A 16,674-nucleotide genomic window follows, 5' to 3' on the forward strand; every position below is an offset into this window, starting at 1 on the left:
CTCATTCTAGTCTGAGAGTTACACAAATTCAACATCTATAATCATAGTGAAAAGAAGTAAGGATTTGTTTTGGTTCTCCACTTACATAATAGGCACCAAATCTCTCTCAATTTCTTTCTTTCAAATATAAGGTAAATACTCCCAAAGGGGGGGGGGAGAGAATTTTTAAAATATTTATTATTTAGTTTTCGGTGGAAACAGCATCTTTATTTTATTTTTATGTGGTACTGAGGATCGAACCTGGGTCCTGCCTGTGCTAGGCGAGCACTCTACTGCTGAGCCACAATCCCAGCCCCTGGAGTTACTTTGATAATGGAAAAGTGCTCCAGATATTGTCAGAACATGGTATTTACCACTGTACTGCAGAAAATCTTTGAGCAAGTTATGGTTTATGCTATGAGCTGGTAATGGCAATAGAAATGCTTGTGTAATTAATAGAAAAATGACTCAATACTTTAGTACTAGTTTTTCAGCTTCTCCCCCCCACCCCATCATGTTATTTTAGGTTATAACTTGCAAACTAAAGTCTTTCCATGTTTCTACAATTTCTGTATAAAAAAATTAATGTAATAAATGAAAATTTCTTCTTCAGTTTGTGTTATTCATAACATGATCCAATTTTTGTCAGGCTTAACCACTGAAGTGAACCTGAAACGTGTACGTAGAAATCTAGTTTATAACTTTTCTTTTTTGGGGTGGTGCTGGGGTTTGAACTCAGGGCCTCATGTACTCGAGGCAAGTGTCTAACACTGAGCCATACTCATTAATAACTATTTTGACATGAACGCTGCCCAGTTTGGGCACTTACTAAAATGCCCTCTAAATGCTTAAACAGAAATACACTTATGCAATATAAACTTTCTCAGGAGTGATCTTGGACACATACCCTTGGTTTTTTTTTTAACATTTATTTTTTAGTTGTAGATGGATGCAATACCATTTTATTTTTATGTGGTGCTGAGGATGGAACCCAGTGCCTCACACATGCTAGGCGAGAGCTCTACCCCTAAGCCACAACCCCAGCCGCAGTCTTCAGGTTTATAAAATAGGCATAGCAGTGATATCTGTCACTTCCACTTGACATCAAATGAAGTAAGAATGGGTTCAGTGCCTCTCTATTAACTACTGAAATTACTATTCCATACATCTTATTTAGATAGTCCTAACACTAAATATTTGATTTACAAAAAGAGCAGTTTTATCATTTCTGATAATTACGATCTTCATCAATTCCTCCTGTTCCCTCAATACCCAGCATGATTTGAAGTCAAGTTTGGTGGCTGGGGAAATTTTAAGTATACTGAGTAACAGCAAAAAGATAGATTTTAATTTGTCCCCTCAGACTGTAGTTAGGAAAATCCTGGACAACGAATACACATAGGACCACCACCTAGACTGTATTTCAGACTCAAATGAGATCTAGTGGCAGACCGAAACATTCTTCTTAGCATTTTAAGTAAATATAATTGAATATATACCATAAAAACAAAAGTACCTAAGGTATGTCCTTCCTCTCATTCTAAATGGATAGTGTTATTTTCTAGATCTGTGGCCTTTAGTTCAAAGCAACATAAAATGTACATACTCAGTTAAAGCTTCTTTTAATAGAGATCTCATTACACAGAAGCATTTTAAAGCAACCAAACTTTATTTTTTTCCATCAGCTTTATATGAAAAGTTTTGTTTTCAAGGACTGAAAGGACCAATGTTTACTGTTCTGAAGGTCAGTGTGTATACTCCAGCACATTTCTTTAAGCTTCAAAGGGCAAAGGCAAAATTTTTAAATGCTAGAAAATGGGAGAGGGTTTCAAAATACCTATTATGACAAAAGAATTAAGTTCAGTATTCTTCAAAAGCAAACGGTGACTCTTACAGGGCAATGGAAAGGTCCCATTCTTAATTTCCTCATCATGACTTGGTTTTCTGAATTATCAATCTGAGAGTGGCCAAAGAATGCAAAACGACCTCAACCTTGTTCAGGAAATAGAAAACTGGAAACAATTCTATATAAAACAAATCTGAGGCTCTAGGACTGCACCTCTTAAGTCCTTCATAGCACGCATTTGAGGGTATATAGACTGTTAACAAGGTCAACACATACATGACAATCATATACTTAAAACCTCCTATACAGCACAATTTTTATAAAGAAAAAAAATCGCAATTCATCCATTTTACCCATATGGGTATTTGTCCTTGGGATTTGCTTAAAAGATCAGACCCCAAACCTCTTCCCTATTTTGTAAATAGTGTTAGGAAGATGTGTCAAGCTGATTTCCTTTTAAGTCTGTAGACCCAATGGCCTTTGGACCAGATGTAGATGGTAGATTTCTTTTTTTATTGGATTAGCTGTAGTTCTCTTTCCTCTTCTGCAGTGAGCACATATTACTTTTATAATAAAAGATATTTAATTAAAAATACATGAGGTGGCAAAAGGTAGATATGCGATCTGAACTTCAAGTTTTATTAGGCAATCTTTATTAGGAAAGCTGACAGAGAGTTCATACCAATGGAATACATATTGAGTTTCCAGGTCAAAAGAGCATGAAGAGCAATAATTCACTTTATCTGGAAATACGCTGTACACTAAGATATGTTCCTAGAGTTACAGATGAAAAATCAAATTCATTCACACACACAGTGAACATCTGAACTTTATATTATTAACTTGTCTAACAGGCTGGGAATATAAATAAAATCTTCCCATCCTTCAAAGGGACAGTCTAGTTCAAACAAACCTTAATTTTTGTAGATGACAGAAACTAGTATGGTGATAAAAAAGGTGGAACTGATAAAGACGATGTGTGGATCTGAGTGGGAATTAAGGGGAATGTCTGGTTTGGGTCTCAATGGAAGTAGAGCACATACAATGCCAATGTAAGAAGGACACTACTGGTCAAAAAAGGAATAGTTTTTGAAAAGGCTTACAACAAAGTGATGCACCCAAGTGCTCTGTTCAGAGAATGAAACAGAACAACTTGATGAAAACTGAGAAAACATAGGAGATGAGGTTTTTGAAGCTGGTCAAATGAGCCAGGGCAATTCAGAGGCCTTACATGCCATAAGGAACCCAGATAAAACAGGGATAAATGATCCTTTTTTTTTTTTTTTTGGCAGGGGGGGATACCAGGGATTGAACTCAGGAGCACTCAACCCCTGAGCCACATCCCCAGCCCTATTTCATATTTTATTTAGAGACAGGATCTCACTGAGTTGCTTAGTGCTTTGCTTTTTGCTGAGGCTGGCTCTGAATATGCTATCCTCCTGCCTCAGCTGTTGGGATTACAAGTGTGCACGATTGCACCTGGTCTGACACTTTGTTCTAAAGATTCTTCAGGAAAGAAGTGTATACGAAAGCAAAGAGGAGGAGGATACTGCAGAGTATTTGGGTTCTCATTCCAAGAATCTAGTAGATGGTGATGAGACTGAACCCCAAGAAAGGTGCTAAAGCTGAGACAAATTTAAGATATTTAGTGGAACAGAGTTCTTGCTATGAATGACTTATAGAGTGGGTGAAGTTTTGATGCAAGACCAGGAATGTAGAAGCAATGTTTGAATACAAATTAACATGTTTCTTATGGTACTAACACACTGAGTCAGAGGGTCTGGAATACCTCAGTGGAAATGTGCTTAAGAAGCTGATTATGTGCATATCTAGAACTTAGAAGAGTAGAGTCACAGTATTATTATAGGCAAAAGAAACAAGGGAATAATAGATCAGACCTGACAAAACATTGTATTAGACACAGGAATTTCTAATGCAAGGGTTCAGGACAGACCAAAGAAGCCCTGAAAGTCAGTATTCAATGTTGACAAGAAATCACTGGAGCTCAACTCTAAATAACAAAACTGCATACTTCCCATGATAATCAAAAAATGGTTATCGCACAATTAAAAAACAAAGGGGAGACACCACTGCTATTACGTGGGGAAAAAAAAGGAAAAAGTATAATAAAAGACTAAAGGGGAGGTGGGGGAAGTGGGAGATCACTCTCATGGTTGGAGACCAATCGCAGCAGAATGTAAACAATGTATGCAAAAGGTACAACAACACTAAATAGGATGGTTTTCTGCCTAGGACTACAGTGTACCTACTGGGGAGAGACACATAAAATGTTTAATACAAAAGGTGTCATTTAAATACTGTGGAGAGACCAACCACATTAGCTGATGCAAAATTTAAGTAGAATATATGTATATTTTATATATATATATATATGTATATATATATATATGTATATATAGTTATTATTTTTTTAAAGTACGGATCTCCTACATGAAAACGTGAGGGAGGAGGTTCAAGGAAGGTTAGGGAGGAAGGTCAGAGTGAACAAAGCAGTCTGTTCCTCCATATCTTCTCAGCCAATGACCTTGGCTTCCTTTTCTACTGCAGCCACCACCTCTGGAAGGTAATGAAAGTTTCATCACCAGGAACTTCATTATTGCTCAATTATCATTTCAGGTAGTCCCCCTTCTGATCCTCCTCCTTCCAGGTCATTCTCTCTGAGACTCCATTCCTCAATCTTCAACCTTATCAGACTCATGACCCCAATACCCTTATGTCTCTCCTTACCTGCTTCCAGGTCCATGGCCCTCCCTCACCACAGCTGCCTGGAGGAACCCAACATTTGTTTTAAATGCAACTATTCTACCTAATCTACACTAAAAATGGCTGAGGGTCACACCAACCCCAGCACGCTGACTGGTGTCATTCACAAATTTTGTAACTACAACCCCAAGTGTGCCCCTAATTCTGGTGAGCAATCTCAACATTTTCTAGTCAATTTACACATTCATGTCCTACCTATTTCATGTTTGTTTCTCCTTCATTTTCGGTCTATTCCTAGCTTGTTTATTCCATAAAAACTTCACATAAGATAAAATTCATGTAATCTGCAACTTACCCACATAAAGCATGCAATTTAATGCTTTTTAGTGTATTCACAGAATTGGCAACCATCAAAATCATTGTTAGAACATTTTCATTATCCCCCAAAGAAACCCTGCATTCTTTAGCCATCACTCTTCCTTTCACCCCCACCCAGATAGGCAAACACATAACCTATTTCCTGTCTCTATGGACTTGCCTAGTCTCAACACTTCATACACATGGACTATTATTATGGCTGGCTTCCTTTATCACCTGGCACCTTTTCAAGGTTCATCCATGTTTTATAGCACCCTATGCATGTACTTCATTTTATTTTATTACCAAGTAATACTCCATTATATGGACACACCATCTTTCATTTTATCCTAGTTTACCTTAAAAAAAGGACTTTCATCTACCTACCAGTGAAGTTATTCCTTCGGTCTATGACCATCCATATTTCAAAGACGAAGCCTTTTGTTTTTCTATCCTCGATCCACCTCCTCTTACCTATAAACCTAGCATTTGTTTCTTGTGCCAAAATTCTCCTATCGATGTTGAATAATCAGCATGCTAACATTATTTGGATTTTTAGGAAAACAAAACTAACTTCCCCATCCTGTATATTTTCAGCTACCACTCCATTTTATTGCTCCCCTACATGGCAAACCTCACAATTGTACCCTTGTCTTCAACTCCCATTTTCTTCTGACCATCTGTCATTGGGTTTTTGAACCATCATTCAGGAAAATCTCTTTCTCCAGGTCACCAGGAGCCTTCCAGCTGGCAAAGCTCAGCATCTTGAATCATCAATGCCATCTGGCAGTTCACCTCTCCCTCTTTCCTATGAAGGCTCTTCCCATGGTCTCCAAAATGTTTCCTTCTTACGCACCCTTGCCTACTGGTTGGAGTTTTCTCAATTATAAAATGGGGTTCATCTCATAGGATTCTAAGGCTTAAATGATGACCATATACCAACTGCCTGGAGGAGTTCCTGGCAGGTGAAACTATGTATGTTTTAGCTCGGTACCGTGTTCCCAAAGGCTAAAAAATGTTGAAGGATTCTTTGACTTTGTCCTCTTGCCACTTCTCTATTCATAGTTTCTCCCTACATAACCCTTATAGGCCCCATGTCTTTAAATATGATCTTCATCACCAGGAATAACATCTCTAGATTTAAGTTGGTTTACTTGACATTTGCACCTGTGTATCAAAATTAAAACAGCCAACATTCAAATTTAATACCCACTTCCCAAATCCTACACATTTGTATCTCGGGAATGGCAGTAAACACTTTACAAATTGCTTAGGTAAAAATCTTGTTATTCTTGACTTCTTTTATGAGTTATACTTAAGTAATGAGGCAATTCTAAAGGTTGTCTTCAAAACATTTTGAATGCAAACCCTTATCCCTTCACTGCACCAGAATCCAAACACACCATTCATTCCACTTTTACCAACTTCCATTATTATTTGTTCTCTATAGCTGCAATAATCGCTTGAAAAATGTAAATGAGATCACAACGCAAGCCAAAACCCTATACCACTTCGTATTGCACTTGTCTGCACTCACCTCTTGTCACTCTTTACTTGGGGCTTAACCTGCTCCAGCTGTATCAGCCCCTTATGGTCCCTCAAACAAATCAAGTTCCCTCTTAATTAAGATTCCTCTTTATCTTACCTCTCTACCTGAAATGTCTTTTGTCTGTATTTACGTAGCTTACTATTCACGTTTTTGTTTTCTCATCCAACTGAAAAATGGCACATCAGTCTGATACCCTCAAATCCCCTAACAGTCTATCTTCACAGGAATATCTCCTTGTACAGCTATTAGTTTACTTGTTATACAAGTCCCTACTAAATATAAACTCCAAGAAAGTAGGTTTCATTTTGTTCATGATGGTATTGTTAGCACCTGGGAGGGTGCCTGGCACACAATAATGCTAATTGCAAAGGTGATGCCCAATGTCAAAGAGAAGGTACCTCTTGGGATAAAAACAGGCAACAGGTCTAGAAATCTGATCCTTGGAAGGTGAGAATTATTTCTGCATAAACTTAGGAAAAACTGGACTTTTGAAAAAGGATGTGTTTTTCTATGAATTTCCTTTTCTGTTCCAAGCTGTTCTACCTTTTAAAAATTTGATCTCAACACTATGACAGTCGTGGTGGCATTTTGCATGAGGTTAAAATGGAATTTAACATGCATGAAAGAAAAAAATGTATCAACCACTCTTATCTCTTCCACCAATGCCTCTAGGCAAATATAAAAATATGAAAACATTTATTTAATGAACAAAAGTGTTTTCCTTTTATGATTTCAGACCTTCAGAAAACTGCAACAACAGTACAACTGACACATGTATTTCCTTTGCCTAGATTCACCAATTAATGTACTTGGGTACATTTATTTTGAAGACACTCCCAGTTGATTCTTATAGTAGGCATTGTGTTCTGACAGCTGAGAATGAAGAATAAGGAGCCAGATTTCAAGAATGAGAGAAGCATATTTCATTTAGATTGCATGATATTAAGATTTATATAAGCAAATTTTTTTCCTTAGAATATTAGGAAGATCTTTAAGAGAAACTTCAGTTTTTAGTAATATATATTTTAGGCATACTGAGATAGCTCATTCATTTTTAGCATAAGGGAATATTAAGCTATGTTTCCATAACATCTACAATAAGGGGGAAAAAAAAACTCTGAAATCAGACTGATTACCATCTTTTAAAAAAGACTCCATGGCTGGGCATGGTGGTGCACACCTGTAATCCCAGAGGCTCAAGAGGCTGAGACAGGAATATCATGAGTTCAAAGCCAGCCTCAGCAATGGTGAGGCTCTTAGCAATTCAGTGAAACCCTGTGTCTAAATAAAATATGAAAATAGGGCTGGGGATGCGGATCAGTGGTTGAGTGCCCGAGTTCAATCCTTGGTAGGAAAAACAAAACAAAACAAAACCAAACCCACAAAACCACAACTCCATGGATTTTCTGCAAAATAATGTAAAGTAGAATTTGAATGCTCATTTTTTCCTGCACATCACTTATATTTGTGTTTTAGAATTTCAGCTTGCATATTAATTGCTAAGAATTTTATAAAAATTGACAAAGCCTAACAGCTACAACTTAAGAGTTAAGAATTTCACTATTAGAGAAAGTAAGTTTGAAATATACAGTTAACCTATCATAAATGTGGTTGTCCATAGGCAATTTTATTTTTAATGTGAACCTGGTAAAGTCTTACCTGAAATTCTTCACAGCAATATTTGTCTGCCAAAATCAACCTAGAGTCCAAAGTTTCTGCTCTCCCACCTTCCTCAAGATGTCTCTCAGAGAGATATTTACGTTTAAAGATAGTCTTCAGGCTAGTATTCTACACCAGCCTAGAGAGCCCAGGGTGACATGAAGAGAATGTAAAAGTGCTCTGGATTTTTTGCACATGACTACTCGTGTTTTGCTTGAAGTGCTGAGTCTTCTTGGAGAATATATAGTGTATATTCATGCATAAATTCATATTCCAAGTTCAATATTTGTTGTGGAAAAATCATTACTTTATGCACGGAATAATGTCATATACAAAGTTGAGGACATTGTAACGCATGTTTAAGAACTATTTCTATTCTGTAACACAAGTGAAATACCAATTCAAATATTTTAAATCTTCTGAGGCTGGGGTTGTGGCTCAGTGGTAGAGTACTCACCTAGCACGTGTGAGCCCTGGGTTCTATCCTCAGCACCACATAAAAATAAAATAAATAAAATGTTTAAAAGCTCATGAAGAACAGGATAAAGTCATTAGATTTTGGGGGTACCAAATCAAATATCTATCATACTTTCTGCCTTATAATTTAACGTAATCAAATCATATACTAAAGTCCAAAATAAATATTAAAGTGTAAAAACTGTTCTTTAAAATTAGGTTGTATTGTGTTTTTAAAACTCCTAATTTCTAGAATCTTCTCCAGGTTTTCTTTCAACGTTAATGACTTAATACATTACTAAAGATTGGTGCTCTAATGTTCTAATTTAAATGTTGTTAAAAATTACTAGCTGTAAAAAACTTCAAACTTTTAGAGACTAGGCAAAGAAATCCAAAGCTAAGTGAAATCATCATCAATTAAATACCTATCTTAAAGGAATTTCTGAAATGGCTGGTAAAATCATTTGCCTCCTAGGCAGTTTTAGGGATCATAACTATTGCACAAAAGCAAACACAAGTGTTTAATAATTCACAAATCAATTTTGTCTCCATATTTCTCAAGGTGCCCAAGTTTAGGATAAAGTCAAATATCTACTGAGGCTACACAGGGAATGAGTTTATCACAACACTTGCCTAGCAATTCAGCCTAATAGGCCAATAATTTGTGACTCTTTAAAACCTCTGGCTACAAAAGTTATAAGTAAAAAAGGATCTTACAAATACTCAATTCTTACTTTACCATCATTTGCAGTAGTGCAACAAAAATCTTTATATTAATGATTACTGAATAAATGTATTTGACAAAAGGCTTTAATTATCCACAAAGGAATGAATTCAACCGACATTAGTTTTTGCTTGAAAACATTCTGGATAGCCTGGTAACACGGTAGAGATAGTTAACACAAACAAACATTTTTTTTTTGTGTATTTTTTTTATTGTTTGGAACACCAAAGTAACCCAAACTTCACATTTACAATGAACTTTTTAATAAAAATATGCTGTACATCATGTTAGAGATACATTATTATACAAAAGTTTTTGAGAAAAGTAAACACAGATACAGTCAAGAGAATGAACTGAATTGCTGTGATCTTTAATTTTTCTCCTCTCCTAAATGACCAACAACTGCACAATGTTATCTTTAGCTTTTATGAAACCAGCCCTGTGCTAACTACTTTGGCTTGTGAGCTACTAAGTACAGATTTCTTTAAAATCAATTAGTAATAAATTATTATTGTATATCTGGTATTTTTCTGTTTCCAGTATCACCAAAAGAATCATGTCTAATGATGGGAATTTAATTCTCTTCGTATATAGTAGCAGGGGTCAGGTGAACTACCTCAGCCTAGATCCAGAGACCAGCAGTCACTCCAAACTAATGCCCACACTGAAGTCTGATAATACAGAAAATTCTTAAACCAAATTATCCTTAAGGCATCCTAATGCCTCTTCCCATTATAATCAAGCCTCAAAACAGACTGTTTGGAGATATCTTGAACATTTGTTTGGCCCCTGCTACTTTATTAGCATATTTCAGAAATTATGATCTAAGAGCTCAGTTAAGTCTCAATGGCACATTTATCTTCCATTATAAGATAACTATTGGATATCATAAATGGAACCAATTTAGATAGCAAGTTATGCTATTTAAATGAACACCACGATGATTTAACACACACATTTTCTCAGTAAGCCAAATAAAGGAATTTTTAGTGTGTGAACTTAAGATATGGTCTAATCTACCTTGAAAATATCTGAGGCAACTATGTCAAGATATACTTCCTCCTAATAAGTTATTTTCCTGTTTGCCAACAAAGAATTTAGAAAGAATTACAACCAAAGGAATTTTAGGATTTCAAAGTATAAATATTCCCTAAGTGTTCTAAACATCATTTCTTACCTGTAATAACACCCACTGTTCACTAAATGCCTACCCTGTGGCGGATGTTTTACCCCCATTGAATAATTATGACACCTTGGTGTGTCAATGTCACTTTTACTCCCCTTTACAGGTGAGGAAATGAGAGTTCAGTGTCAACTTCTAGGCTTACAAGTTTTCTGGTCAGCATAGCATTTCCTTTTATGAACTTAAAAGAAAACATTAGAGCACCAAGAGAAAACCAGAAGCATCAGCTCCAATACTCCACACCTGGAGCATACCAGTAATACCTCTACTGAAATCACTGATCCTTTAGTACTGCAATACTGCAATGTGATTACCGCATTCCTTCATCAAAATGATGGGACTATGGTTAGTCTGTTTTAACCACTCCTTCTTTATTTGCAGACATATTAAGAATCTTATTTTGAAAAAGCAGTTTTGAACCTGCCAAGTATTCACCATGAGTAAAGCTTACCTTTTCAAGTCCCAAAAAAAAAAAAAAAAAAAAAAAAAAGGATGGACAAGAATTTATCATTAAAATTAAATATTGGTAGACACATTCAAGAAATACTGTGGGAATGTAATCCTTTTATGAATCTTTACAACAGATGACTCTGTGAAGATGGCAACCAGTGGGCAAGAGAACAATAGGTGGTAATGAGGAAATAGTATTATGTCAGAAGCCTTAGTGAATATAAATGATAGCTATTCAGCAGAAAAATCCATGTCCCTTCTCCAAAAAGCCTGCTTTTACCATGATGTAAAAATTAGGTCAAGTGCATTTTCTTATTTTGTTAAATAAACTTTTGTAATAGTTTAAAAAAATTTTACTTCTCTTTTAATAGGTCAAAACTTATGTGACATTATTTTCAAGACTTCTGATTAAAAACCGAAGGCCTTTTTTCCTCACAACTAGAACTGCACTTTAGTTAAAGCACTTTGTTCAATAAAACTAAAAATGGTTTTCATTTTTACTTTGTCAAATTTTAAACCTTTCAGTATTTGAAAGGGCCTTCAATTTTTAAACTTCCATTTTAAAAGTTACAGTCAAAAGTAATCAGCAGAGGTGAAATATCAATAGCCCTGCAATGAATGAGTATCCCTTTCTCATGGAAATTTTATTCAGTGGGGAGGAGGTCTGATAAGCCAGACAAAAATAATACGAAATGTGAAGAAAGATTTAAAGTTTAATTATCTGTATTGTGGCACTGAGAGCTTACTAAGTTTACTAGCTTTTTTTTTTCTGTGTTATATTTTGTTTCACATGTTGGATGCAGAGGCTAAACTGTCTGTTCAGTAGTGGTAAGGAAAAAAGGGCCAGCCTGGGTGCAGTGGTGCACACCTGTAATCCCAGTGGCTCAGGAACCTGAGGCAGGTTCGTGAGTTCAAAGCCAGCCTCAGCAACTCAGCAAGGGCCTGAGCAACTCAGTGAAAACTTGTCTCTAAATAAAATACAAAAAAGGACTCAGGTTGTGGCTCAGTGGTTAAATGTCCCTGGGTTTAATCCCCAGTACCAAAGTAAGTAAATAAATAAATAGGTTTTCAAGATCCAATGTTAAATCAGAGGCAGGTACTTACTCTTCAGGGTTGTTTGAAAGCAGTAGTTATTAAACTCTTGGAGATCATGAAATCTTTCCACTCATTCAATGAATTTACTAAGCCCAGAGAAAAACACAAATGCACATAATTTTGTAAACAGTCCAGAGTGACTTATTATTTACGGACCACAGACAAAATTTCATTTCAAAATGAATTCATAACTGAAGGTGTATGTGGGTAGAGAAAATATGGAGAGAAGGGGTTGATCAGAAAATTCTATGATTCAGATTCTGTGACCCTGGTGCAACCATTTATAAATATGAAAAAAGGAAAAAAAAAAAAATAGGCATTAGGGCTGGGGTTCTGGCTCAGCAGTAGAGCGTTTGCCTAGCATGTTCAAGGGCCTGGGTTTGTTCCTCAGTACCACATAAAAATAAATAAGTAAAATAAAGGTATTGTGTCTAACTACAACTAAAATACATATATATTTTTAAGCATGACAACAAGCCACAAAGATGTTAAGGTTCTTTGGTTCCTGTGTGATGTTGCTTCTACTACAATTTTCATTACAATGTAGATCTCTTAAGCAACCTTCTTATTAAAACAAATCACTTTCCATCATTATGATAAATACTGCCAAATTACTTGTGATAAATTTTAGTCTCAAATCGTCTTTTATTATTTCCCAATCTGTATCCTAAGGGAAATAAAAAATCAAGTTGACTGTGGGCCTGAGCTCAGTCTTGAAGAGGCCAGAATACACAGAATGCCATTGGCTTCTACTATAAATGTGTGTGTATATGTATATTTATATCATCAAAATTTACAAAAATATCAAAGGAATAAGTGAAAGCATAAAAATCCTTCATCATAAACCGATGTCCCATAGTCCTACACCTATTTCAGAGGTAACCAATGGTTTTTCCCTTAAAAAAAAAAAAATCTAAGATGATAAAAGCAAATGTGTACACACACACCTCTACAAACATAGTGGGCTCACAGTTCTAGAATACTATAACATTCAGGAAGTAAGCATTATCTTCCCATTAGGAGAATAAAATGTTAGTTATACTTGGCAATAACTACTTCAAATATAAAAATATATTAATTTAAAAGATGGTCTACTGAAATTAACTGTGACATATTTTTATAATTTAAGCCAGCCAGACTAAGCCCTCCTAAAGATGTAAAAAAATTAAGTCATACCTTTCTTAATTGCAGTAGTGAGGTTGTAGATAAAGAATATAAACTCCATCAGGAGAAAACTGAGGAGTCAGAGGGAAAGTGGTTCCTCAGGAGCTGAAACTATTACTCAGAAACCAGTCATTTTATTGCAATGTAGCAAAGATGATTTGCCATCCTACAAAAAATGCTATCAAAGTTCAGAGGTTTCAGATGGATAAAAATTGATCCAGACAAAGAAAAACCTATATCATCAAAGAAATATTTTTATGAAACTGGAAGAGTAAGAAGGTATGTTAATCATGAATTCTGTAACAATTTCTTTTACATAGGAGATTAATCATTTTTTGTACCAAACTAAGATGTGGAAATCCAAACATTTATTCAAGACAAATAAGCATGATGCCACCTTTGAGGTTTCTTATAAACACACATTTAAGAAGATTTTCCTCAAAGAAAACTAGCCTCAGAGACCACTTCTCCAAAATTCACATTATTTTTAAGATACCTAACTTGGGTGGGGAAACTAATGATTAAAAAAAAATCAACTTACCAAGAAGTGAAACAGGCTGGGTTACAGGAGGGGTAGGCAGATTCGTGGGTGCAGCAGGTGGCACAGCAGAGCCATACATTTTCACACTGTCACCAGACTCGGCATTTCCTCTAGCCCCAGACACCACTGTTGGAATGGGATTTCCAATAGATAAGTCTTTTGTAGTGTCTTCATTTATACCAGCGATAGTAGCTAAGGAATATAATTACATCAACATGTGAAGCTGAATAATTAATTATCTTCCTGGTCAACATTCTTCTGCCACACTATAGATCCTATTACTGGTTCATTCTCCCTTCTACCCCCAGCTTGAAAAGGTCAAGTGAACACAATGGAAAAACATGCTTACAGTTTGGGATGCTTATTGGTGGAGTGTGAGGAGGAGGAATGGATACTGGTGGAGTTATAGGAGGTGGGGGTCCAGGAGGAAGAAAACCTAAAGTAAGAAAAATAATGTCAACTTTTGTATCACTTCATTTCAGATTCTAAAAGAATGTCTTCTCAAACAACTTAGTGTACCTGGTGGTAAATGCATTGGATTGAATCCTGGGCGCAAAAATGGTGGTGGAGGAGGTGGTGGAGGAACACCAGGACCAAAACCTGGAGGGGGAATTCCCAAAGGAGGTGTGAATGTGGGTGGCTGGAGAGCACCAACTACAGGAGGACCCGGCTGATGTGGTGGGACCTAGAAAGAAACAAAAATAAAAATGGAATTATCCACCTAGCTGCCCTCACACAGTATATTTAGATGAAATAAATATTTTATTGCTGGAAAACTAAATGTTTCTAAATTTGTGCTTATCAATAAATTAGTTATAAGCTATAACTTGTGATACAATTATATAAATATGACATAAAGGTAAGTCAAATGAGAAAAAGGGGAAGTTTTGCTTTCTCCTTCAGGAATGCAAATTCACACTTTATTTCATCAGCATCCACTGGTGCTCTGAAAGCAAATGATACCTTTAAAAATGTTTCAAAGTTCAATGAATTTTGGGAACTCTAGCTCTAAGAAGTGCTACTTAGCAATCACCTAGTGGCTAAGAACACAAATCCTGGAGCTAAGTTGTCTCTACCCTCTTCTTAGGTGGCTACATGTGGGGGAAGCAAGCTATTTAAACTTTCTAAAATGGAAACATGCCAGCCAGGCACGGTGGTACATATATGCCTGTAATCCCAGCGGCTTGGGAGGCTGAGACAGGAGGATTGTGAGTTCAAAACTAGCCTCGGCAAAAGCGAGGCACTAATCAACTCAGTGAGACCCTGTCTCTAAATAAAATACAAAATCAGGTGATAGGGAAATGGTTCAGTGGTCGAGTGCCCCAGAGTTCAAATCCCAATATGAAAAAAAGGGATATGTGCCAATATCACATAATTATGGTACTGAGTAATACACATTAATTACTGGTACCTGACACTTTATACTAAATAGCCAACAAATGCCAGCTGTTTATATATCAAAACATGTAATTTTCCCCTTACATTGAGAGAAAATCAAGAGACCAGACAACCTATTTTTGTGACAGATCAGATTTATCTGATTCAGAACTATGGATCTAGTATTTATAAATTTCAACCAAATGTTTTCTCATTATTATTATTATATGCTAGGAAATATGCCGAGTGCTTAACACACATTGTCTCATTTATTCCTCAAAACAACTCTGACCTAAGAGGAACACAAAGCCAAAGCTAGGAAAGGTTGGGTGCTTTGCTCAAAGTCACACTGCTAAGTACAAACAATGGAGCTGGAACTCAAATGCAATTCTATCAGAATATGCATTTTTTCTTTTGAAGCACCAGGTGAATTAACTAGATAGCAAAGGTTTTTTTCTAATAATACACCTCTCATTATGTTAAATGACACTCAGCTTATTAACTAGCTTTCAATATCTGTTAAAAAAAAAATTCATGATGGCACCATTGAAACTGAAGATTAAGAGGCTCCCCTTCCCTCAAAGCAGCTGTACTGGGTGCATATCCAAATTCCTTCAGTAAATAATATTCTGAAGAATAAAGGACCCATAAGAAAAAAAGAGTATGTACCTACGAAACTAATAATTAGAATTAATGTCTAGAATATTTTAAGACAGTGAACAATCTGAACAGATGGTAAAGCAATATATTTATGAAAAGGAAGTGTTATAGAGATTATAAATGACATGATATGCCACAATATAAAAAATATGCATATGTATGTACTTGTGGTTCTGACTGAATCTAGACATACGACTACAATAAGATCTATAAAGGAATCTTCAGATTCTTAAAAATTTAAACTATGTCCCAAATATTCTCACCTGTGGAGGTGGCACTGTTATAGGTGCAGGAACAGGAATAGGAGGTACAGGCACAGGTAAAGGTTTAGGTATGGGTGATACTGGTTCTGTATGTGAGCTTTCTGCACCTCCATTTTGAGCAACTTCATTTTCAGGCTTCTTGGGAATTCCTTTCCAATCTATAAAATTTAAAGAAATGTAACAATGAGATTATAAAAACCGGAGCCAAATTAATACAGAAATTCCTATGTGAATTTTATAAACAATAATTATTTAAATTAAGGAAAAATAAAAAACATGGAAAAAAGTGCTTACAGTGTGCTAGCCACATCCTAAGCACTTATGTATACTAACATTTTCAAAGCTATCTAAAGTAGATTACTATTATATTCCCATTTTACAAATGAGGAAAGCAAAGATAATTTGCCCAAAGTCACATTCCTAGTAAGTGGTAGGGGATTCATCCCAGACATACCCTGCTCTAGAGTCTGTTTTTAACCACAGGAGTGTACTAAATAAACTTTGTCTAATATTAAAGAATAACTCGGATATCCTCTCACATGTTTCCACATACCTTCTAGTCAAATGAAAAATAGGTAAGTATCTTTCCATTCTGTCCTCTAGAACACTAATCCATCAGAGATTCTCCTTCTCTTAAAGGAGCCCCC

General features: G+C 35.9%; 1 protein-coding gene across 4 annotated transcripts in view; it reads right to left on the reverse strand.

Moving 5' to 3' along the window:
* Scaf4 (SR-related CTD associated factor 4) overlaps positions 1-16,674 on the reverse strand; it is a 46,257-nt gene that overhangs the window by 2,129 nt on the left and 27,454 nt on the right. For 2 of the 4 annotated variants that reach the window (XM_048803562.1, XM_015478691.2), the window contains exons 16-19: positions 16,028-16,185; positions 14,247-14,412; positions 14,077-14,163; positions 13,728-13,919 (exon numbers count right to left, since the gene is read on the reverse strand). In XM_048803562.1, coding sequence (XP_048659519.1) covers positions 13,728-13,919; positions 14,077-14,163; positions 14,247-14,412; positions 16,028-16,185 — 603 coding nt within the window. The remainder of the gene's footprint in view (positions 1-13,727; positions 13,920-14,076; positions 14,164-14,246; positions 14,413-16,027; positions 16,186-16,674) is intronic. The other 2 variants (XM_048803564.1, XM_048803563.1) reach the window with 1 other exon arrangement.

The sequence above is a fragment of the Marmota marmota genome, unplaced genomic scaffold, assembly GCF_001458135.2.
Source record: "Marmota marmota marmota unplaced genomic scaffold, marMar, whole genome shotgun sequence".
NCBI classification, from domain to species: Eukaryota; Metazoa; Chordata; class Mammalia; order Rodentia; family Sciuridae; genus Marmota; species Marmota marmota.